Source organism: Natator depressus, chromosome 6, assembly GCF_965152275.1.
Source record: "Natator depressus isolate rNatDep1 chromosome 6, rNatDep2.hap1, whole genome shotgun sequence".
NCBI lineage: Eukaryota > Metazoa > Chordata > Testudines > Cheloniidae > Natator > Natator depressus.
The window spans coordinates 448,594-473,563 of NC_134239.1; the positions used below are offsets into that span (position 1 = coordinate 448,594).

General features: G+C 57.8%; 1 protein-coding gene across 1 annotated transcript; it reads right to left on the bottom strand.

Moving 5' to 3' along the window:
- Nucleotides 1-3,827: 3,827 nt before the first annotated feature.
- Nucleotides 3,828-5,410, bottom strand: LOC141988386 (guanylate-binding protein 1-like). The gene is made up of 3 exons (XM_074954157.1): nt 5,236-5,410; nt 5,000-5,127; nt 3,828-3,842 (listed from the first exon to the last, which is right to left on the bottom strand). Exons 1-3 carry the CDS (start codon nt 5,408-5,410, stop codon nt 3,828-3,830), a joined length of 318 nt encoding a protein of 105 aa, XP_074810258.1.
- Nucleotides 5,411-24,970: the final 19,560 nt, after the last annotated feature.

Genomic DNA, 24,970 nt, shown 5'->3' on the forward strand with positions numbered 1-24,970 from the left:
AGGTGACCGGCTGGGTCACCGCTGAGAGGTTGTGCCCGGAGAGACACCAAGATATTGGGGGGCAGCAGGTCCCCAGTGCCCTGTGTGAGATCGCAGTGTACCCGTCCCTTGGCTCAGACCCCGACACCCCTCTCCTGCCCCTGGGATCCCCCGCGGCTCCCCCGTTCCCTCCCCCGGCTCCTGTCACACCCTGGGGCATTCACACGGGCTCCGGGCAGACTCGGCGGCTGAGGCCGGGCAGAGCTGGGCAGTGACTGACCCACCTGCACCCAGGGCCCGTCCCCAGGACTTTACTCTGTCGGGGAGCCCTGGGGCCCAACCCTGCCCTGCCCTCCCGCATGGACACCAGGGGGTCTGGACTTACCGGCCACCCCGAGGAAGAGGAGGGGGAGGAGGAGACCCCCCAGCCCCATGGTCCCTGCCCTCCGTCCCCCAGCTTCCCTGTCTCCTTCTCCGGGGCTGGCAGGGCTCCCAGCGAATTCCCCTTCACTTTCGCTGAAACTGAAACACCAGGCAGCGAATTCCCTTTCACTTTCTGTGGGTCGCAGGGCGGGGCTGGAACCCCGGGCAAAGGGCGGAGATAAGAGTTTACAGTTACTGATCCCGTCACACCCAGACACCCACCGAGCCGGATCAGCCGGGGAAGGGCCCAGGCCCCCCAACCCATAGCCCCCTCCCCGCCGGGCTGGGGGTGAATCCCCTGGGGTCGGAGGGGGCTGGGTCCCCCCAGGAATGGTGATGGGGCTCAGCCCCCGTCCCGTCCTGTGCTGGCTGGGGGTCACCCCAGAACAGCCCCCTGCGCCCCTCCCAGCACCCAGAGGGGAGGCACCTCTGTGCTGGGCCCTGGGGAGCACGTGGGGGGTTTAACCCCATCTGGGGTTGCCAATTTGCTAATCCCTGAAAACTGAACAGCCCGGCCCCGCCCCTTCTCCGAGGGCCCGCCCCTTCCCCCAAGGCCCCGCCCCCACCCCACCTGTCCCCCCCGTCCATTGCTTGCTCTGCACCCCCACCCCCAGGACTCACCTGCCTGGCTGGGAGGAGCTGATCCAGAGGCTGCCGAATCGGGGCACAAGGGGGCATGGCAGGGATCAGTCCCTGGAAGAGGGGCTGGGGAAATCAGGACAGAGCCCGGGGGGAGGGTGTCCCTGGAGTAAGGGGCAGGGGAAAATGGGGGCACAGCAGGGCAGAGAGGGTCAGTCCCTGGCAAAGGGACCCTGGTGGCTCCGGTCAGCACCGGGTCGTTAAAAGTCCAGTGCTGTGGGTCTAAGGCAGGCTAGTGTCTACCTGTCCTGGCGCTGCGCCCCAGAAGCGGCCAGCAGGTCCGGCTCCTAGGCAGGGGGGCCACGGGGCTCCACGCACCACCCCCGCCCTGAGCACTAGCTCTGCTCTCCCATGGGCTGGAAACTGTCCAATAGGGGCTGGGGGGGGCGGTGCCTACAGGCGAGAGCAGCGTGCGAAGCCTCCTGCCCCCACCCCTCCCGGGAGCTGCCCTAGCGTCCCTGCTGCGCCTCTGACCGGGAGCTGACCAAGGGAAGCCCGAGCCGCAACCCCCTGCCCCAGCCCTGAGCCCCCCAAACCCAGAGCCCCCTCCTGCACCCCTAAGTCCTCATCCCTGGCCCCACCCCAGAGCCTGCACCCCTAGCCCAGAGTCCGTACTCCCTCCCACACCCCACCCCCCTGCCCTAGCCCTGAGCTCCCCCAAACTTGGAGCCCCCTCCTGCACCCCAAACCTCTCATCTCCAGCCCCACCCCAGAGCCTGCACCCCCAGCCAGAGCCCTCACCCCCTCCCGTACCCCAACCCATGGACCAGCCCAGTGAAAGTGAGTGAGGGTGGGGGAGAGCGAGCCACTGAGTGAGGGGGAATGTAGTGAGTGGGGGCGGGGCCTCTGGGAAGGGGCGGGGCAGGGGTGTGGCCTCAGAGAAGGGGTGGAGCTAGGGTGATCAGTTTTGTGCAATTCGAAAGTTGGCAACCCTACCCTGGAGCGAGGGGCCGGTGGGGAAATCGGGGCACAGCAGGGTGGGGGGGTTGGTCCCTGGAGGAGGGGCTGGGGAAATCGAGGCGCAGGGGCAGAGAGGTTGGCCCCCTGACGGGGCCGGTCCCTATGTTGGAGCCCGGCCCGGGAGCCAGGCAGTGCTCGCCCTCGGGCCGGGGTCAGGAGCAGCAGCCGCGAAGCGGAGCCGCTCTTCCCGGTCCCCACGGCAGAGGCCGGCCACTGCAGGCAGCTGGTCCCTGATCTCCCCGTCGCTCTCCAGCCCGGGGCTGGGGTGTCACAGCGGCTGGAGCTCAGGCCCCTGCCCGGCCTCGGCCCACTCGTCTCCCCGCCCGTGCAACGCCCAGCTGCCCCTGTGAGCTCCTGCGCCCCCCGCACGCAGCTCTCCGGGTCCCCAGCCCGTGTGCGCCACTCAGCGCCTTCGGCCCAGCCCTGCTCCCGCCCGCGGGGCTGGGAGCTTCTCACGCCAGGGCCAGAGCCTGGTTCGCTCTGTTTCCTTCTCCCCCAGCTCAAAGGGCTGCAGGGATCCTGCCCAGACTCTACACCAGCCCCCCGGGGGCCAAACCTCCCGAGACCTTGAACCAAGGCTGGTGCAGCCGTGAACACGGCGTGGGCCGCAGAGGGGCCCAAAGACAGGACCCTGTGCTGGTCGCTGCCCACTGTGACCTGGGGGGACCACGGGCGCCGACTTTCCATTGTGCCAAGGGGTGCTCGGCCCCCGGCTCTGCCCCAGGCCCTGCCCCCGTGTGACGAAGTGGGACTGTTCTTAATGTTTCCTCCGAATATTGTGGGGGTGCCTCAGTTTCCCCTATGCAGTTCTTAAGTCTCTAGGGGGTGGGGTAAGGGTGTATGATCATTGCAGAGCCCTAGAGGGCAGGTGTGGGCAGGGGTCTGGACACAGAGAATGGCCGACACCCTGTTTCCTGGCCCCTGATGGCCTGGGCCCTTCCCCCCTGCAAGGTGAGAGCTAAAGGGATGGAGAACAAAGGAATCAGGTGACCTCCTGGCCGAGGACAGGGACAAAGCCCAGAGGAGCGGGGGCTGGAGGGAGTTTCAGTTTGGGGCTGGCTGGGGACAAGGAGTGAAGGGCAGACGGGGTTGTCTGGCTCACTGCCCCCCCCTCCCCAAAATGGACCCGGCTGAGGGGTCCTGTTCTCTGCACCTACAAGCTCTGTGTTCGACCATGTTCCTGTCGTCTAATAAACCTTCTGTTTTACTGGCTGGCTGAGAGTCCCGTCTGACTGCGGAGTTGGGGGGCAGGACCCTCTGGCCCCCCCAGGACCCCGCCTGGGCGGACTCGCTGTGGGAAGCGCCCGGAGGGGCAGAGGAGGCTGAATGCTCCGAGGTCAGACCCAGGAAGGTGGAAGCCGGGTGAGCTGTGTGTCCTGCAGACAGGCTGCTCCTAGAGAGGAGACTTCCCCAGAGTCCTGCCCGGCTTCATGGGGAGCAGTTCCCGAGCATCGCCCGGGGACGCCGTGACACCCCGCCCCGCCCCTTTCTCCAAGGCCCCCCCCGTTCCGCCCCTTCCCCCGAGCCTGCCATGTCCTCGCGCCTCCCCCCTCGCCCCCCAGCCGCCTGCGCACCACAAAACAGCCGCTCACGCCGGGCAGGAGGTGCGGGAAGGGAGGGGGAGGCGCTGATTGGCGGGCCCCACAGGCGGGCAGGAGCCATGGGGGGGGCGGGAACTGATGCGGGGGATGCTGGTGCGTGCTTGGCTGCCCTGCCTGGGAACCGAGGGTTAATCCAGGCCCCACAGCCCCTGCCCAGGCCGGCTGGAGGAGTTTGACTCTGGGGGCCCGTCACTGCTGAGAGCCCCCAGCGGGGGAGGGACACGCTCAGGGCCAGAGACGCTGCGGGACAGAAACGACAAACCAGCGTCACCGGCTGCCAGCAATCCCTCCTCCTGCCCCAGGCTGGGCCCCCGCAGTGTTACCCCCCCAGCTCCACAGCACCAATGCCCCAGGAACAGAACAAAGGTTCCCTCGACCCCAAAGGACCACGCCCCAGACCCCGGTCAATAGACAAGTCAGATCCTACCCACCAATCACGCTGTCGCCAATCCCCTAGAATCTAAACTCTAAAGGTTTATTCATAAAGAGAAAGAAATAGAGACAAGAGCTGGAACGGGTTCAATGGAATCAATTCCATCCAGTGACGGCCAAGTTCTCGGCTCAGGCTTGCAAACGGCAGGTTCAAATCCCGTCTCTGGAGAACATCCCCAGCTGGGACGGGTCCTTCAGTCCTTGGTTCAGAGCTTCAGTTTGTAGCAAAGTCCCTCCAGCGGCCAGACGCAGGACTGAAGACCAGATGGAGGAGCGGCAGCTGCCTTTTATAGTCTCTTGCCATGTGGTCTCTGCTTTCTTTGTCCCAAGGACAAGCTGCCCATCCCGTGGCCTGGGAACACCTCAGAGCTCTGTCCCTAGGCAGGGCCCTGCGCACCTGGCCGAGTCCCCAGGCGTCTCTGCCTTCTCTCAGTGGGTCAGTTGTGTCGCTGATGGTCCTTAATGGGCCACCCAGCAGGCTAGGCAGAGCTGACACCAACTTGGCTGGGGTGTCCCCCAGAAACATAGCACAGGTTTGAAATTCAGACATACAGACAGATCTATAACTCATCATAAAAAGGTGATACAAACATATAAACAAGATGATCATATCTGGCAAATTATAACATTTTTGCAGATATCTTACATGGCCTATCTGGCTGATCACTTCCTGGGCGTTACCCCCGGAGCCAACATTTGAAACGGGTACAGAGCTAATACCTATAACTTTAAATACGAAAACGATACCTGCAGCCAGACAGCAGAACTGGGTGGGAGGTACCGGCATGGGGCCCCCTTGAGTCCCGCACCCCAGGCTGGCGCTCAGCCGCCCACGCCTTAGACCAGCCCTGGGGCCAGGCTAGATGGTCACAGCGTCCCTCTGGCCCTGGGGTCTCAGGATCTGCTCCCCGGGCAAGGGCTGCACGGCCCCTTCCCCCAGCCCCCTCCCCCCGCCCCCCGCTCACCTTCTCCACGTCGCCCAGCCCCTCGGTGTCCCGCAGCACCAGGGCGTGGCCGGCCCGGCAGAGGTGGGGCAGGCACCACATCCAGATGCCCTTGGTGTGCGACCGGATGGTGGCGCCCAGCGAGAACCCTGGGGAGAGAGGAGACGAGAGAGAGACCCAGCGCCCGGGCGCAGCTGCCCCCTCGTTCCCGGCCCCAGCCTGGGGCCAACGGGAAGGGGGACTGGGAAACCTCTCACCTCTCTGCTTCCTGGCCAAGGAGTTCATGAGATAAGACTTGCCAGTGCGGTACAGCCCCACGATGGCCACCACCACCACGGGCTGGGCCACGCCACGCAGGATCTCCACCGCCGCGGGGTTCACCTCCAGCTCCCCCTCGGCGCCGTTTGCCGCCAGGACCATGGGCTCCTCCATGGCCACAGGCTAAAGAGAGGGAGCGGCAGAGAGCCCTGCAGGAAGAGCGGGTGTGTGTGTGAACAGCTGGTGTCCAAAGCGCTCCGCCCCAGAGGCGCACGCAAAGGGAGCGTTTATCCCACATCCCCCCAGCAATGAATGACTCCAACCTCAGGCGCTCCACCCAGGCCGACCCATAGCTGGAACGATCAGCAAAACAGGTAATCACGTTGTCATTGGGTTTCAGCGTTAGCAGACGGTCACTAGAAACAGGGCAGTTCGTGCCACTCGCAGGGCTTTCGGCTCAGGCTCTCTGCACATTCAGGCAGAAAACCCTGCCCGGAAGAGGTCACATTTGGAACTTTTCTTTGCAGCCACAAGGGCTTGTGGGGCAGGGCTGGATTCTCACTGGTTCTAGGACCCCTTTTACAGAGCTTGGGAAGTACAAAGAGGCCCACGTTATATTTTCACCCACTTCCAGGCCAAACGGGGCCCCAGTATCAGTGAGAATCTGGCCCTGGGCCTCTACAAAACCTTCCCAATGTGACCTGAATACACCTGGTTTGCTGCCTGTGTCTGCAGAGAGCCTGACCCCAGTGTGAGTTGTGTCTTTCATAGCAATATAATGTTACCCCTGGAACCTAACGATGGCCATGTTAACTGTGTCACTGCTGATCATTTCAGCAGGAGCACCCAGCCCTGGTGCTTCTTCCATGCCATTGTGGGGCACAAGGCAGATGTCAGAGCCTGGTGAGAGAGGCCAGAGCGACCCCGGAGCACTTGAAGGGAGCAGGCTAAACAGCACATTGCCAGCCGGTGACAGCAAGATGACACCACCCCAGCTGGGCCCTAACCAGGTCGGGATTTCACACAGCAGGGGCTTGGGTCCGTGCTCATTCCTGACGCCCCCGGCCGGTGCCAGCCAATCCTGCTGCTTAAACTGTCCTCCAGCATTTGCGCTGCCAGGACCTCCCTGGGTAACTCACTAATGAGCGGGTGAGAGCTCTATGCCCTGACAGGCCCCATACACGGCTCGGGGGGTGGGGGAGCGGGGTCTAGTGGGTTAGAGTGGGGAGGGGCTGGGAGCCAGGACTCCTGGGTTCTTTCCCCAGGGCACAGCAAGGCAGATATGTCCCCCCAGGCCAGCCCCCCAGCTCCCCCAGCGGTCGCTCAGCGTTGAAGCCGGGTGAACTCAGGTCCGTCAGCGTCTTCCTGCCTGGTCACCAGCCCCAGCCAGTCTGGAAAGTGAGAGAAAAAGTCCCAGGCAAAGACACCCAGAGCCCAGCTCAGCCGCTTGCTGGCATGACACCTCTGCTCCTCCTCCAGCGGGGGACTGGGGACAGGACTCCTGGGTTCCTGCCTCTGGAGGGGAGTGGGGTCTGGTGGTTAGAGCAAGGGGGGCTGGGAGCCAGGACTCCTGGGTTCTCTCCCTGGCTCTGGAGGGGAGTGGGGTCTGGTGGTTAGAGCAGGGGGTAGTAAGCCCCCAGCTCCCTGCAGCACAGGACGCCTGGGGCCAGCCCTGACAGCTGCTGACCCACATACCAGGGCGGGGGAACGAGCTGGGGCTGGCAGCTCAAAATCCCCTGAACGCCAGTCAGATGGAAACCGAAAGCAGCCGGAGCCTTTCCTAGCACGGGGCTGATTCCGGGAAACCTGGGGGGGGGGGGTGAGTCTCTCCGAGCTGGTGGCCCCGGCTGAGCGTCTCTGTCCAGGGTTTGTTTAATCCCAGAGCTTCCAGGCATGGAGGCAGCTGCTGACAGTACAGGGGCCATGACACACAGCACAGCGGTCCTGAGTGCACCCAGCAGAAGGGCTCGTTGCAAAGCCTCTCGCTGCCCCCCTTCTTAGACAGCAGAGATGAGCCCCAGTGCGCTGGGAGTGGGGGGCTGTGTCCAAGCTCAGATGCAGCCTTTGCCTTGGCCCCCCTTGCCTCAGTTTCCCTCTCCCCCTGCCCAGCCAAACTGCAAATCTTCCCTCCTCAAATAATGAAATTCCTGATGAAACAAGAACCCTCCGTCCTTGGCCTCCTGGGATCCCAGCAACCCCCACTGACACCCCCCACCCTGCTTCCTGCAGCAGGGTGCCCCCTGCTAAGCCCCTGCCCCACTCCCTGCAGCACAGCGCCCCCCACTGACACCCCTCCCCGCTCCCTGCCTCCCCCTGCTGACCCCCCACCCCCCTCCCTGCAGAGTCCGTGAGATGCGGGGAGGGGGCCGTGCTCCCACCCCCTCAGGAGATGCTGCCCTGCCACTCAGAGACCCAGAGCAGCCGTCAGGGCCCACAATATCCCCCTGTCACGGAGTGTGGGGGAGTCCAGGCCCTGCACCCCTCTTCCTGGGATTCACTGAGACTCTCAGCCAGCCAGTAAAACAGAAGGTTTATTGGACAACAGGAACACAGTCCAAAACAGAGCTTGTGGGGACACCCAGGACCCCTCAGTCAAGTCCTTCTGGGGGGGCAGGGAGCTCAGACCCCAACCCTGGGGTTCCCGGTGTTCCTCCACCCAGCCCCAAACTGAAACTAAACCCACCCAGCAGGTTCCCTGCTGCAGCCTCTGTCCACATTCCTGGGCAGAGGTGTCACCTCCCCCTCCCCCTCCTGGCTCAGGTGACAGGCTCTCAGGTCTCCCGTCCCCAGGGCACATTCCCAGGTCAACACTCCCCCCTCCCTGCTGCGTCACATCGTCACATCCTGTCTCTCACCCTGGGCCCCCTCAGGGAGTCCCCTCGCTCTGGGGCCTCCCGGGGCCTCCACTCCCAGAGGGAATAATGCCCCTTGTTCTCTAGACCGGAGCGACTCTCCGCCCGTGTAAAACAGGAGGGTTATTGAGCGTCTGAACCCAGCCCAGGAAACTCTCCGGGCCTCAGGCCTGGCCTCCCTCAGCCCAGCACATCCCAGTCTCCCCTGCATCCAGGGGGGCTCTGCCTGCTCCCTCTCTCCAGCCCTGAGCCCCCCCACCCCCCGCGCTTCCCAGCTGGGCATCTGATATCACCAGTCCCGAGCCCCCCCGTCACAGTCCCCCTCATAACCCTCCCTGGATGCTATGTCAGGGCAACAGATGGGCGCCCCTGTCCCCCTCAGAAGAGAGTCTCCAACCACGACTACCCTACGTTTCCTCCTGGGAGTTGTGACTGTGATCCTTCCAACCGTGGAGGTATATGGCTTCTCCTCCTCCTCTGAGGGTGATTCCTCATCACTCGTTGCCAGGGCAGCTGTCACGGGGTCCCCGGGCGATGCTCTGGAACTGCTCCCCATGAAGCCAGGCAGGACTCTGGGGAAGTCTCCTTTCTCTGAGCAGCCTGTCTGCAGGACACACAGCTCACCCGGCTCCACCTTCCTGGGTCTGACCTCGGAGCCTTCAGCCTCCTCTGCCCCTCCGTGCGCTTCCCACCGCGAGTCTGCCAAGGCGGGGTCCTGGGGAAGCCAGAGGGTCCTGCCCCCCAACTCCGCAGTCAGACGGGACTCTCAGCCAGCCAGGAAAACAGAGGTTTATTAGACGACAGGAACATGGTCTAACACAGAGCTTGTAAGTGCAGAGAACAGGACCCCTCAGCTGGGTCCATTTTGGGGGCAGTGAGCCAGACAACCACGTCTGCCCTTCACTCTATGTCTCAGCCAGCCCCAAACTGACTCCCCCTCCAGTCCCTCCTCCCCTGGGCTTTGTCCCTTTCCCGGGCCAGGAGGTCACCGGATTCCTTTGTTCTCCAGCCCTTTAGCTCTCACCTTGCAGGGGGGAAGGGCCCAGGCCATCAGTGGCCAGGAAACAGGGTGTCAGCCATTCTCTGTGTCCAGACCCCTGCACACACCTGCCCTCTAGGGCTCTGCAATGATCATACACCCTTACCCCACCCCCTAGAGACTTAAGAACTGCCATGGGGAAACTGAGGCACCCCCACACTATTCAGAGGAAACATTAAGAACAGTCTCACTTCGTCACATCTCTCCCCCCTTCGAGATCGAACTGAGCAGGGTCACTTTAGCCAGTGACCTGGGGAAGTTCGAAGCCACCAACGTTCCCATGGATGCCCCAGCATCTCTCCCATTCCTAGGTGGGAGTTACACCAGGCCCTTCCAGTTTCACACCCTCCCTTAGGTCAGGGGTGGTCGATAGCACTTGCAGGCCACATGTGGGAAGGTTTATGCGGCCCGTGCCCTTTGGCCACCTCAAAACCCCAGGGGTCAAACTGGGATCGGGTCTTCTCCCCAACAAGCTGGCCAAACACAGCCACTTGGTTACAGGACCGTTTAACTTTCTTAACAGCTTTCACTCCATCTGAGACCTTCTCAAAGCTCTCCACACTGGGTCTTTCAACAGGACAGTCAGTGGATCCATTCACAACAGAAAATTTCTGGATGTTAGGAACGGAGACTTACTTGATTAAATCACCTTCACACCCTTCAGTGGCAGTAAACTGCTTGCAAAGACTCCATGAGGATTCCTTTCCCTAGGGCCTTTCTATGCAACAATTCACCCCTCACAGAAATTCTGCTCTTACCCTCTTCACCTAGGGCTTGCTCTAGAGGAACACTTTCCTGAGCAACAACAGACTCTTTCTGGGTCTCACTTACATCCAGAATCACCTCTGGCCCATCCGGCGGATTCCTACACAATCCCCTTTCAGCCAAACTGACAGACTTCCTAGAGAAAAGGTCAGAAGCATTCTCCTTCCCTTTGCCACACACAAGTTCAGAAATCTTTTCCTTCTTGCGACAGGTTTCCAGACCCTCAGTAGGTAACACAATCACATCACCTTCATGCTCTCCTTGTGCCCTGGCTAGGATCTCACCCTGATCAGACAGAGTTGTGACACCCTTTCCCAGCCACACACTAGCAACGGGCAAAATACAAGCACCAGAATTGTCTGGTCTCTGGGATTTTACATAGACACTAACTGGATGAGACCTAGTTACAGCGCCATTCTCCCGAGCAGACACAAACTTAGGACCCTTCCTTTCCTGGGCTTTAGCTGAATCCAGAACCAGCTCTGAGACAACTGCACGACCCTCAACCAGCACAGGCTGAAAGGCCCCTTCTGTCTGCTCCACAGACAAAGAAGAGCCGGACACACTTTCTCTTTTCCCAGACACACAGCTTGGGATCTCTTTCCCCTTGTCCCAGCACACAAGGCTGGTCACAGACAACTGCTTGGAGACCGGGGCAGCTCCCTCCATAGGCAAGTCAATACCCCTGACAGACACAGGCACGTTTCCTTCACTGTCACACTTCTCCACCCAGCTAACAGGTAAGGTCCAGGGACACTCATCTTCCACTCTCCTCGCCTTCCCACCCTGCTGACTGGACACAGCCATCAGCTCACAAGGCTGCCTAGGCTCATCCAGACTTTCCTTACCAAGCACCTTGCCACTCCCCACAGATCCCCTGCCCTGCCTGTGTCTCCCCCAACTCAGCTGGGGTCTCAGCTCCCACTGTGCTCAGCGCTGCCCTTGCTGTCCCAGTCGGGGTAGGCAGCGAGCTCCCTGCTTTCCTCACTGCATCAGAGCCAGCCTGAGCCCCCTGAGTCCCCCTCTCTGGTGTGCAAGGGGGCGGGGAGCATCTCTCAGTCCCACCCAGCCCAGGGGTCTGGTCACAGGCAGACAGGTAGCCTGAGCCTAGCAGCTCCTCCCCGCTGCCAGCCAGGTCATCTGCATTTTCACTGACCATTTCCCTCTCCGCTGATTAGTTCCCTGGATTCAAATTCAAACCCTTGGCCGTTACAGGAGCAGGGCCTGGATCCTGTCCCAAAGAGACACAGTCACCCCACAACAGGGTCTCGCAGCTGGTACCCTGGAGAACCCCAACGACCAGCCAGCCCCACCCCACCCCACAGGGATCTGGGCCATAGGCAGGGCGAGGGGCTTCGTCCCTTGGACCCTCACCCAGCTCACACAGCCCCTCAGCATCTGAGGCTGCACCACCCAGGGCCTGACAACAGTTCTCTCTGTCCCAGGATCTCGCCACCCCAGGAACGTCTCCCCATTGACCATCACCTTCCGCTCCCACTGGGGGTCCGAGAGGCCTGGCCCCAGGAAACTCCACACAGACATATAGGTTGGGGTCAGGAGTGGGAGCCTGTCCACCACCCCACCCATCTGGCTGACGGAGTCTATGGCCTTGGGACCCAGCAAGGGAGCTAGACACCGGGGCTTTTCCGCAGGGTCCCCCTGGTTCAAATCTCCAGCCTGCTCAAAGGCAGTGAGGTGGGCATCCACATCCCCCCCTCCTTACCCAGGGCCAGCAATTGAGTCTCGAGGTTCCCTGTGGAACTGGCCCCCCGGGGTCTATCCCCACTCACCCCTGGGGGGTCCCCTAGGCCTCTCTGCCCCACCATCGCCAGTTCATGCTGCCGCTGCTTCTGCAGCTCTTTCTCGGGCTCTCGCTGTCTCTCACAGTCCTCTTGCTCTCTTGGACTCAGCTCCAATCCCGTCCGTCTCCGATCCCCGGAGGGGGAACCCGATCATGAAGACCCTCGTCTGGTCGGGGACAGGAGTCTTGGCGATGCCTGGCTACCACTCCAGCTGCTCCCAGATCCTGCTCTAGCCCCATTTGGGGTCAGGAATCTGTCCCTTAGAGCGGTCATCCTCCTCCAGCTGCACGATGAACTGTGCCTTGGTGAACTTTCCAATGCTCAACCCTCTCTTTCTGCACAGGGTTACAATGTCCTTCTTAAGGAGACGGTGACAGGCCATCACTCCGCTCTTCCCCAGTTGTTGTGGACTCACAGGCCTGTGTGCTCTCAGCTCCCCACGGTTTCCAGGGAGAACCCCTAGTTTGCCAGCCCTTCTCGAGGTCACCCCCTCTTTGCCAGGGTCGAGCTGCAGACTCCTCCGCCCCTGGGACCGCTCGCTGCAATCCCCCGGGGGACCCTGTTACTGCACAGTCCTTCTCTCTCCCAGGGCCAAACCGCAGGCTCCTCCGCCCCTGAGACTGCTCATCGCAGTCCCCAGGGGGACCCCATTACTGCACAGTCCTTCTCGCTGGTCACACACTCCCAGGGGTTAACCCCCCCCCCACAAACTGCTCCTCTCTGAGCCTTCAGCACGCCTGGTCCTCGTCAATCCCCCTTCGTTTTACTGCTCCCCAGTCACTTACTGCAGGAAGCGCCATCCACGGGGTGCAGTACATCCCACCTCTGCCACCAGTTGTCACGGAGTCCCTGGGCGATGCTCTGGAGCTGCTCCCTACGAAGCTGGTCAGGACTCGGGCAGTCTCCTCTCTGGGAGCAGCCTGTCTGCAGGACACAAAGCTCACACCGCTTCCACCTTCCTGGGTCTGACCTCAGAGCATTCAGCATCCTCTGCCCCTCCGGGCGCTTCCCACAGCGAGTCCGCTCAGGCGGGGTCTTGGGGAAACCAGAGGGTCCTGCCCCCCAACTCCGCAGTCAGACGGGACTCTCAGCCAGCCAGTAAAACAGTGGTTTATTAAACGACAGGAACCTGGTCTAACACAGAGCTTGTAGGTGTAGAGAACGGGACCCCTCAGCTGGGTCCATTTTGGGGGGCCGTGAGCTAGACAACCCCGTCTGCCCTTCACTCCATGTCCCCAGCCAGCCCCAAACTGAAACTCCCCCCAGCCCCTCCTCCCCTGGGCTTTGTCCCTGTCCCGGGCCAGGAGGTCACCGGATTCCTTTGTTCTCCAACCCTTTAGCTCTCACCTTGCAGGGGGGAAGGGCCCAGGCCATCAGTGGCCAGGAAACAGGGTGTCGGCCATTCTCTGTGTCCAGCCCCCTGCACACACCTGCCCTCTAGGGATCTGCAACGATCATACACCCTTACCCCACCCCCTAGAGACTTAAGAACTGCCTAGGGGAAACTGAGGCACCCCCCCACTGGATTCAGAGGAAACATTAAGAACAGTCCTGCTTCGTCACAGCAGCATAACGGTTTTCCATCACCATAGTGGATGGGTTGGGAGTAGAGGTGGAGCACTGTCAGCTGCCAGAAGTAATCAGCTGCCAGTGTCCTCTCTGTGACCGAGCCATATCCTCCTTCCCCGGTGACAGCAGTCCTCTCTAGCTGGATAGCTTCCTCTGCCTTGGATGAATCCACATGAATACTCTTGAGGAATTCCTCGTACGCACGGATGCTCTTCAGCCTAGCCACTTCCTCCTGTAACTCTCCCACCTGCTTCCTGAGAGTTTCCACCAGCAGGCACCTTTCGCATTGGATGGTCCCCCCAGCCTGGCTTTCCGAGAGTGGGAAATGCAGACCACAGCCTCTGCAAATCCACACCAGGATCTGGGTAGAGGCCTCCATGGTCATATTGTCTGTCTGGCTACAGGCGCAGGCAGAGGAGGCAGGAGCAGCGTTGGCACTGGCGAGACGACCCTTCCTGACCATAGCAGCTACCTTAGGGAGTTTGTAGGAGGGAGTCCTCTCAAACTCCCCTGTTCACTAGTCTTCCTTCTAAGAACCTCCTCAGGTGTTGTATTTACTGCTCACAGAAACCTGAAGGTAAACGTGCACTGTGGGAACTCCCCACAGACGAACTCCCAGGCAAACTCCCTCTGTTTACCTGTCTTCTGTTCACCTGCCTGACCTCGAGGGCTCCCCTCCTGCTCTCCTGTCTGGCACAGTCCTCGGAACCCTGTGACGAAGTGGGACTGTTCTTAATGTTTCCTCTCAATAGTGTGGGGGGTGCCTCAGTTTCCCCTAGGCAGTTCTTAAGTCTCTAGGGGGTGGGGTAAGGGTGTATGATCGTTGCAGAGCCCTAGAGGGCAGGTGTGTGCAGGGGTCTGGACACAGAGAATGGCCGACACCCTGTTTCCTGGCCACTGATGGCCTGGCCCTTCCCCCCTGCAAGGTGAGAGCTAAAGGGTTGGAGAACAAAGGAATCCGGTGACCTCCTGGCCCGGGAAAGAGACAAAGCCCAGAGGAGGAGGGGCTGGAGGGAGTTTCAGTTGGCCTTTGTTCTCCAGCCCTTTAGCTCTCACCTTGCAGGGGGGAAGGGTCCAGGCCATCAGTGGCCAGGAAACAGGGTGTCGGCCATTCTCTGTGTCCAGACCCCTGCACACACCTGCCCTCTAGGGCTCTGCAACGATCATACACCCTTACCCCACCCCCTAGAGACTTAGGAAATGCCATGGGGAAACTGAGGCACCCCCACAATATTCAGAGGAAACATTAAGAACAGTCCCACTTCGTCACAAGGACAGACGTGGTTGTCTGGCTCACTGCCCCCCCAGAATGGACCCAGCTGAGGGGTCCCGTTCTCTGCACCTGCAAGCTCTGTTTTAGACCATGTTCCTGTCGTCTAATAAACCTCTGTTTTACTGGCTGGCTGAGAGTCACGTCTGTCTGCGAACTTGGGGTGCAGGACCCTCTGGCTTCCCCAGGAGCCCGCCTGGGTGGACTTTTGCCTGTTGCTAGTGTGTTGTTGGGAAAGGGTGCAGCAACTCTGTCTGATCGGGGTGAGATCCTAGCCAGGGCACAAGGAGAGCATGAAGGTGTTGGTGTCACTGGGCACTACTCTAGGTAACTCGGGAGGGTGGAAGACCACGAATGTCGATGAAGCCCTCTTGCTCTAGGCCCAGACAAACTGAAGTCCGTCCACTCCTTGAACTTTCTGTGACCGTGCACAACTCTGAGGAAGCTAGCACACAAACAGAGAGGTTTGCACACGGCTCGCCAGCCAAGGCCAGCTTCGGCCTGGGAAACGTATAGATAAGGCAGAAATGTTTAGCAAAACTAGTAACAAATAGACCCAAATAAGGCAAGGCTCGGGCAATGCTACTGAGGGAAAACACAGCTGGCTGCTTTAGCTGATTGGCTACGGTATTGTACGGGGCAACAGGTAACTGGTTGCATAAGCTTGTGTAGTGAAGTAGGCAAAGGTATAAATGTATACTGGAATCTGCATGCGGGGCTGCAGGATTTGAGACAGCTCAGTCTCCCTGCGCCCTATTTGAAGCTTCAAATAAAACTCTCTGCTTCTCCACCCCATTGTGGTCATTGGCGTGGCGCATACTGTTGCTTGCCTCGGGCACTCTGTGCTGACAACAAAGGTGATGTGATTGTTAAGAAAGTTAAACCGTCCTATAACCAAGTGGCTGTGTTTGGCCAGCTTGTTGGGGAGAAGACCCAATCCCAGTTTGACCCCCTGGGGTTTTGGGGTGGCCAAAGGGCACGGGCCGCAGAAACCTTCCCACATGTGGCCTGTGAGTGCTATTGACCACCCCCGACCTAAGGGAGAGCGTGAAACTGGAAGGGCCTGGTGTAACTCCCACCTAGGAATGGGAGAGATGCTGGGGCATCCATGGGAACGTTGGTGGCTTCGAACTTCCCCAGGTCACCGGCTAAAGTGACCCTGCTCAGTTCGATCTCGAAGGGGGAGAGATGTGACGAAGTGGGACTGTTCTTAATGGTTCCTCTGAATAGTGTGGGGGTGCCTCAGTTTCCCCTATGCAGTTCTTAAGTCTCTAGGTGGTGGGATAAGGGTGTATGATCATTGCAGAGCCCTAGAGGGCAGGTGTGTGCAGGGGTCTGGACACAGAGAATGGCCGACACCCTGTTTCCTGGCCACTGATGGCCTGGGCCCTTCCCCCCTGCAAGGTGAGAGCTAAAGGGTTGGAGAACAAAGGAATCCGGTGACCTCCTGGCTCGGGAAAGGGACAAACCCCAGAGGAGGAGGGGCTGGAGGGAGTTTCAGTTTGGGGCTGGCTGGAGACATGGAGTGATGGGCAGACGTGGTTGTCTGGCTCCCTGCCCCCCAAAATGGACCCAGCTGAGGGGTCCTGTTCTCTGCACCTACAAGCTCTGTGTTAGACCATGTTCCTGTCATCTAATAAACCTGTTTCCCCGGCTGGCTGAGAGTCACGTCTGACTGCGGAGTTGGGGGGAGGACCCTCTGGCTTCCCCAGGACCCCGCCTTGGCAGACTCGCGGTGGGAAGCGCACGGAGGGGCAGAGGAGGCTGAATGCTCCGAGGTCAGACCCAGGAAGGTGGAGCCGGGTGAGCTGTGTGTCCTGCAGACAGGCTGCTCAGAGAAAGGAGACTTCCCCAGGGTCCTGCCCGGCTTTGTGGGGAGCAGTTCCAGAGCATCAGCCGGGGCCTCCGTGACAGGTGGGGCAAGGGTGTTCGGGTTTGTGTTGTTAGAAAGTTGGGAACCCTGCCTGCCTTGGGGAGACAGACCTCTCTGAGCTGCGGGAAATGCTCCCCGCCAAACCCTCCTGAGGATCCCCCCAGCCTTGCCCCCTCCCAGAATCCTGCCCTGAGTCACAGAGCCAGCACTAGGCAGGAGCAGACTAAGCCATTGCTTGGGGACCTGAGCAGGTGTAGCGGGGAGGTGTCGACCCCACGGCAAGACACAGGCTGCTCCCCGCCCCCAGGGAGAAGAGCCTGGGGCAGGAAACCCGAGGGGCAGGAAACGGGAGCCGCCAGAGCAGGCCCCCGTGGGGCTCCCGGCCCACAGACCAGTCGCGGCAGGGCTTAGCGGGTCGCCCACCAGAGTGGTATCAAAGGGGCGGGTGTGGGGGGAGGCTAGCATGGAGGACCCCTCACCTCTCGTGCCCCTAGGGCTGTGGCCTGGCCTGGGGGGGGTTAGGCTGCGGGGGGGGGTGTATGTGCAGCTATGCAACCCGTTAAAAAGCCCCCAGGCTCTAGGTGCATTCAGCCCGTTGCCGATCCCCTCAGGATCTCTCCCACCACAGTTTGCTGCACGCTCGGCGCTTGATTTTGGTTTCCCCAGTGACTAGCATTAGCGGTATCCTGGCCCGCTGCGTTTGGGGCCCCTCAGGCCGGGCAGCAGCTCTCTGGGCGTCTGGAGGCCCCTTGGGGACCTGGGAGAGCAGGTCTCTCCCAGCCAGGTGCCTCGTTCACCAAGAGGGACAGGAATTGTTGTCGTTCCCCTTACAGTCGAGCTCGCTGTTTCTTTTCTGCTGTGCAGGTTCCCGGCTGCCGGTATTCACAGATCCCTCCTCCCGGGCCCTGCTGGGCTCTGGGGCGCTGCTGAAATGCCGGTTTGATTCTGGGGGGCCCATCGATCTGAGCAGCCTGCAGGTTCACTGGCGTTTCTGGGATCTGCACATAGCAGCCTAGGACCGGGGCAGGGGAGATTCCCAGATTGAGCATCTCCGAGCAGCAGCTGCAGCGCGGCTCTCCAGTGTGACGGGGTCTGACGAGGAGCCGTACGGATGTGGAGTCGGGTACAGGACAGAGGAGCTGCAGGGGGAGACGACCCTCCGCGTGCTCGGTACGGAGCAGCGTATTCTCCTGGCCGGGAGTTGTCCACTCTGCCCCTCGCCCAGCATTTGCGGTGACACCCCCACAGCGCTGTCAAAACACTGGGGTGGATTAGTCAACTGGACCCAGCACTGGAAGTCCTCAGGTTAGCGGCGCCAAGAAATGAAGGTTAAAGCACAAACCATTCTGGTCAACACCGAGCGGTGCACCAGCCCAGCCGTGAGCTCCCTTTGCAGGCTCTGCGACTCGCTCTCTGGCTTCCTTCCCGAGCCGGTTCCCAGGAGAGAGCTTCCAGCTTCCTCCACAGCCCACACTTGTCCCGCCAAAGCACCGCTCTCAGCTCTCTGTTCTCAAGCCGAGGCCTCTGTTCAGCTTCCCTGCGGAGAGGCAGGGAAATCCACCTCCCTCTGGGCTGTTGGCTGCTGGGGTCAGTGTCCTGGGGACTGGGATTTCCACTGGCATGGGTCAGCCTCAGCCTGTGCTTTGAATGACGCATTCGGTCTGCTCAGACAGGTACACACCAGGGAGACATAAGTCTCCTAGTCGGCCACGAAAGCAAACTTAAGCCTCTTGCTCTCTCGGACTCAGCTCCGATCCCTGGATGGGGAACCCAATTGTGAAGACCCCCGTCTGGTCGGGAACAGGAGTCTTGGGGGTGCCTGGCTCCCACTCCAGCTGCTCCCAGATCCTGCTATAGCCCCATTTGGGGTCAGGAATCTGTCCCTTAGAGCGGTCACCCTCCTCCAGCTGCACGATGAACTGTGCTTTGGTGAACTTTCCAATGCTCAACCCTCTCTTTCTGCACAGGGTTACAATGCCCTTCTTAAGGAGACGGTGACAGGCCATCACTCCACTCTTCCCAAGTTGTTGTGGACTCACAGGCCTGTGTGCTCGCAGCTCCCCACGGTTTCCAGGGAGAACCCCTAGTGTGCCAGCCCTTCTCGAGGTCACCACCTCTTTGCCAGGTCGAGCTGCAGACTCCTACGCCCCTGGGACCGCTCGCTGCAGTCCCCCGGGGGACCCTGTTACTGCAAAAGTCCTTCTCTCTCCCAGGGACAAGCCGCAGGCTCCTCCGCCCCTGCGACTGCTCCCCGCAGTCCCCAGGGGGACCCCATTACTGCACAGTCCTTCTCGCTGGTCACACACTCCCAGGGGTTAACCGTCCCCCGAAACCGCTCCTCTCTGAGCCTTCAGCAAGCCTGGTCCTCATCAATCCCCCTTCTTTTTACTGCTCCCCAGTCACTTACTGCAGGAAGCGCCGTCCACGGGGTGCAGTACATCCTACCTCTGCCACCAGTTGTCACGGAGGCCCCGGGCGATGCTCTGGAACTGCTCCCCACGAAGCCCGGCAGGACTCTGGGGCAGTCTCCTTTCTGGGAGCAGCCTGTCTGCAGGACACACAGCTCACCCAGCTTCCCCCTTCCTGGGTCTGACCTCAGAGCCTCCAGCCTCCTCTGCCCCTCCGGGCACTTCCCCCAGCGAGTCCGCTCAGGCGGGGTCTTCGGGAAGCCAGAGGGTCCTGCTCCCCAACTCCGCAGTCAGACGGGACTCTCAGCCAGCCAGTAAAACAGAAGGTTTATTAGACGACAGGAACATGGTCGAACACAGAGCTTGTAGGTGCAGAGAACGGGACCCCTCAGCTGGGTCCATTTTGGGGGGCAGTGAGCCAGACAACCACATCTGCACTTCACTCCATGTCCCCAGCCAGCCCCAAACAAAACCCTCTCCAGCCCCTCCTCCCCTGGGCTTTCCCCTTTCCCGGGCCAGGAGGTCACCGGATTCCTTTGTTCTCCAACCCTTTAGCTCTCACCTTGCAGGGGGAAGGGCCCAGGCCATCAGTGGCCAGGGAACAGGGCGTCGGCCATTCTCTGTGTCCAGACCCCTGCACACACCTGCCCTCTAGGGTTCTGCAACGATCATACACCCTTACCCCACCCCCTAGATACTTAAGAACTGCATAGGAGAAACTGAGGCACCCCCCACAATATTCATTAAGAACAGTCCCACTTCATCACAGTCACACATTCCAGTGCTTCACCACCCTCCTAGTGAAAAAGTTTTTCCTAATATCCAACCTAAACCTCCCCCACTGCAACTTGAGACCATTACTCTTTGTTCTGTCATCTGCTACCACTGAGAACAGTCTAGAGCCATCCTCTTTGGAACCCCCTTTCAGGTAGTTAAAAGCAGCTATTAAATCCCCCCTCATTCTTCTCTTCTGCAGACTAAACAATCCCAGTTCCCTCAGTCTCTTCTCATAAAAGTCATGTGTTCCAGTCCCCTCATCATTTTTGTTGCCCTCCGCCGGACATTTTCCAATTTTTCCACATCCCTCTTGTAGTGTGGGGCCCCAAACTGGACACAGTACTCCAGATGAGGCCTCACCAATGTCAAATAGAGGGGAACGATCACGTCCCTCGATCTGCTGGCTATGCCCCTACTTATACATCCCAAAATGCCATTGGCCTTTTTGGCAACAAGGGCACACTGTTGACTCATATCCAGCTTCTCGTCCACTGTAACCCCTAGGTCCTTCTCTGCAGAACTGCTGCCGAGCCATTCGGTCCCTAGTCTGTAGCGGTGCATGGGATTCTTCCGTCCTAAGTGCAGGACTCTGCACTTGTCCTTGTTGAACCTCATCCGATTTCTTTTGGCCCAATCCTCTAATTTGTCTAGGGCCTTCTGTATCCTATCCCTACTCTCCAGCGTATCTACGTCTCCTCCCAGTTTAGTGTCATCTGCAAACTTGCTGAGAGTGCAATCCACGCCATCCTCCAGATCATTTATGAAGATATTGAACAAAACCGGCCCCAGGACCGACCCTTGGGGCACTCCACTTGATACTGGCTGCCAGCTAGACATGGAGCCATTGATCACTACCCGTTGAGCCCGACAATCTAGCCAACTTTCTACCCACCTTATAGTGCATTCATCCGGCCCATACTTCTTTAACTTGCTGACAAGAATACTGTGGGAGACCGTGTCAAAAGCTTTGCTAAAGTCAAGAAACAATACATCCACTGCTTTCCCTTCATCCACAGAGCCAGTTATCTCGTCATAGAAGGCAATTAGATTAGTCAGGCATGACTTGCCCTTGGTGAATCCATGCTGACTGTTCCTGATCACTTTCCTCTCCTCTAAGTGCTTCAGAATTGATTCCTTGAGGACCTGCTCCATGATTTTTCCGGGGACTGAGGTGAGGCTGACTGGCCTGTAGTTCCCAGGATCCTCCTTCTTCCCTTTTTTAAAGATGGGCACTACATTAGCCTTTTTCCAGTCGTCCGGGACCTCCCCAGATCGCCACGAGTTTTCAAAGATAATGGCCAATGGCTCTGCAATCACAGCCGCCAATTCCTTTAGCACTCTCGGATGCAGCGCATCCGGCCCCATGGACTTGTGCACGTCCAGCTTTTCTAAATAGTCCCGAACCACTTCTTTCTCCACAGAGGGCTGGTCATCTCCTCCCCATGCTGTGCTGCCCAGTGCAGTAGTCTGGGAGCTGACCTTGTTCGTGAAGACAGAGGCAAAAAAAGCATTGAGTACATTAGCTTTTTCCACATCCTCTGTCACTAGGTTGCCTCCCTCATTCAGTCAGGGGCCCACACTTTCCTTGACTTTCTTCTTGTTGCTAACATACCTGAAGAAACTCTTCTTGTTACTCTTAACATCTCTTGCTAGCTGCAACTCCAGGTGTGATTTGGCCTTCCTGATTTCACTCCTGCATGCCCGAGCAATACTTTTATACTCTTCCCTGGTCATTTGTCCAATCTTCCACTTCTTGTAAGCTTCTTTTTTGTGTTTAAGATCAGCAAGGATTTCACTGTTAAGCCAAGCTGGTCGCCTGCCATATTTACTATTCTTTCTACACATTGGGATGGTTTGTCCCTGTAACCTCAATAAGGATTCTTTAAAATACAGCCAGCTCTCCTGGACTTCTTTCCCCCTCATGTTATTCTCCCAGGGGATCTTGCCCATCAGTTCCCTGAGGGAGTCAAAGTCTGCTTTTCTGAAGTCCAGGGTCCATATTCTGCTGCTCTCCTTTCTTCCTTGTGTCAGGATCCTGAACTCGACCATCTCATGGTCACTGCCTCCCAGGTTCCCATCCACTTTTGCTTCCCCTACTAATTCTTCCCGGTTTGTGAGCAGCAGGTCAAGAAGAGCTCTGCCCCTAGTTGGTTCCTCCAGCACTTGCACCAGGAAATTGTCCCCTACACTTTCCAAAAACTTCCTGGATTGTCTGTGCACCGCTGTATTGCTCTCCCAGCAGATATCAGGGTGATTGAAGTCGCCCATGAGAACCAGGGCGTGCGATCTAGTATCTTCCATGAGTTGCAGGAAGAAAGCCTCGTCCACCTCATCCCCCTGGTCCGGTGGTCTATAGCAGACTCCCACCACGACGACATCCTTGTTGCTCACACTTCTAAACTTAATCCAGAGACACTCAGGTTTTTCTGCAGTTTCATACCGGAGCTCTGAGCAGTCATACTGCTCCCTTACATACAATGCAACTTCCCCACCTTTTCTGGCCTCCCTGTCCTTCCTGAACAGTTTATACCCATCCATGACAGTACTCCAGTCATGTGAGTTATCCCACCAAGTCTCTGTTATTCCAATCACATCCTAATTCCTTGACTGTGCCAGGACTTCCAGTTCTCCCTGCTTGTTTCCCAGGCTTCTTGCATTTGTATATAGGCACTTGAGATAACTTGCTGTTTGCCCTGCTTTCTTAGTATGAGGCAGGAGCCCTTCCCTCTCGCGCTCTCCTGCTCGTGCTTCCTCCTGGTGTCCCGCTTCCCCACTTACCTCAGGGCTTTGGCCTCCTTCCCCCGGTGAACCTAGTTTAAAGCCCTCCTCACTAGGTTAGCCAGCCTGCTTGTGAAGATGCTCTTCCCTCTCTTCATTAGGTGGAGCCCGTCTCTGCCCAGCACTCCTCCTTCATGGAACACCATCCCATGGTCAAAGAATCCAAAGCCTTCTCTCCGACACCACCTGCGTAGCCATTCATTGACTTCCATGATTCGACGGTCTCTACCCCGGCCTTTTCCTTCCACGGGGAGGATGGACGAGAACACCACTTGCACCTCAAACTCCTTTATCCTTCTTCCCAGAGCCACGTCGTCCGCAGTGATCCGCTCAAGGTCATTCTTGGCAGCATCACTGGTGCCCACGTGGAGAAGCAGGAAGGGGTAGTGATCCCTTATACCAGCGCACGAAGGGTTAAGCTTACAGAGATACCGGGGAACTGTGAAATGACAAACGTTACATGGACACCTCCCCCCCGCTCCCCCCACGGAGAACATGCCCCCAGCACGGATTTCACAGCTGCTGTTTTAGAGGCAGAACGTGGGTCAGTGAGTGTTCCCGGCTGACGGGGGGTAACAGCCGGTGAAGCTGGTGACTGCGCAGACAGCTCCTTGCCCTATTTCTTATTATTTAATTAGTATGTATCACCCAGAGACCCTGTCATAAATAAAAAGGGAAGGGTAAACACCTTTAAAATCCCTCCTGGCCAGAGGAAAAACCCTTTCACCTGTAAAGGGTTAAGAAGCTAAGATAACCTCGCTGGCACCTGACCCAAATGACCAATGAGGAGACAAGATACTTTCAAAGCTGGAGGGGGCGGAAAACAAAGGGTTCTCTCTGTCTGTGTGTTGTTTTTTGCCAGGAACAGAACAGGAATGGAGTCTTAGAACTGAGTCAGTAATCTAGTTAGAGATGCGTTAGATTCTGTTTTGTTTAAATGGCTGAGAAAATAAGTTGTGCTGAATGGAATGTAGATTCCTGGTTTTGTGTCTTTTTGTAACTTAAGGTTTTGCCTAGAGGGATTCTCTATGTTTTGAATCTCATTACCCTGTAAGGTATTTACCATCCTGATTTTACAGAGGTGATTCTTTTACTTTTTCTTCAATTAAAATTCTTCTTTTAAGAACCTGATTGCTTTTTCATTGTTCTTAAGATCCAAGGGTTTGGGTCTGTGTTCACCTATGCAAATTGGTGAGGATTTTTATCAAGCCTTCCCCAGGAAAGGGGGTGTAGGGTTTGGGAGGATTTTGGGGGGAAGGACGTTTCCAAGCTGCCTCTTTCCCTGTTATATATTCGTTAGACGCTTGGTGGTGGCAGCAATAAAGTCCAAGGGCAAAAGGTAAAATAGCGTGTACCTTGGGGAAGTTTTAACCTAAGCTGGTAAAAATAAGCTTAGGGGTTTTTTCAGGCAGGTCCCCACATCTGTACCCTAGAGTTCAGAGTGGGGAAGGAACCTTGACATGGTGTTAGTGGTGGGATTAACTTGAAATCATTTTGAGATCAATTTGAGATTTTTTGAACAAGAAGCACAGATTTTAAAAAGGAAAATTTTGTTTTCCTTTGGGCTGCTGGAAAGCAGGTTTTCAGCTGAAAGTAGTTAGAGTTTTTTTGTCTCTGCTTGGGGGCCAGAGCAGAGACAAAAGGGAATTGTCTTTTGTGAGCTGGAGTTTTTAACTAAAGGCAGGGTAGTTAACCTCCTGCAGGGAAATTCACAAGTCTTCACAGACCTGAAGTTGTTTTTTACCTAAGAGCAACTAGAGGGGTTTTCTGTCTATTTGCCTGGAGACAAAGGTGTTAGGGGTTTTTTTAAGGATTTTTCTGTAGGCTGACAATCACTATCAGATAACATAGGTATCCGGTTACAGCACAGCAAAATTTTACAAGCCAAGGTGTTTGTTTGTTTGTTTTATTTCTAACTCTCGGGTGTAAAGTTAGTCAAAAACAGAGAGGCAAACATGACAGAAACCAAGGCACAACACAAATTGGAGTTAACCAGACTGGAGGCAGCGAAAGAGGCAGAAAAAGCCCTAGAGGCTGCCCACAGGAGAGCTATGGAGGCAAAGGACAAAGAAATGGAGGCAGCGAAAGAGGCAGAAAAAAACCAAGAGGCTGCCCACAGGAGAGCTATAGAGGTAGAAAAGAACCAAGAGGCTGCTCACAGGAGAGCTATGGAGGCAAAGGAAAAAGAAATGGAGGAAAAGGAAAAAGAGAGGAAGCATGAACTGGAGATGGAGAAGGTAAGGGCTGAGCAGAATCTACTGAATAACCCTAACAATCCTTCCCCAACAATCCACAAATGGGAGCGACTATGTCCACAGTATGATGAATCCAGTGATATTGCTGAATATTTTCTCACCTTTGAGAGACTGTGCACTCGCCATAAAATTCCTGAAGCTCACAAGATGACCACATTGGTCGCAAAATTGACTGGAAGAGCTCTGGACATATTCAATAAGATGCCTATTGATGAGGCTTCTTACTATAATAAGTTCAAGGATTTGGTTTTAATGCAATTTCAAGTTACATCTGAAACGTACAGAGTAAAATTTTGAACCCTTAAGAGAGGGCCTGGACTAAGTAATGTGGCTTATCGAAACCAGA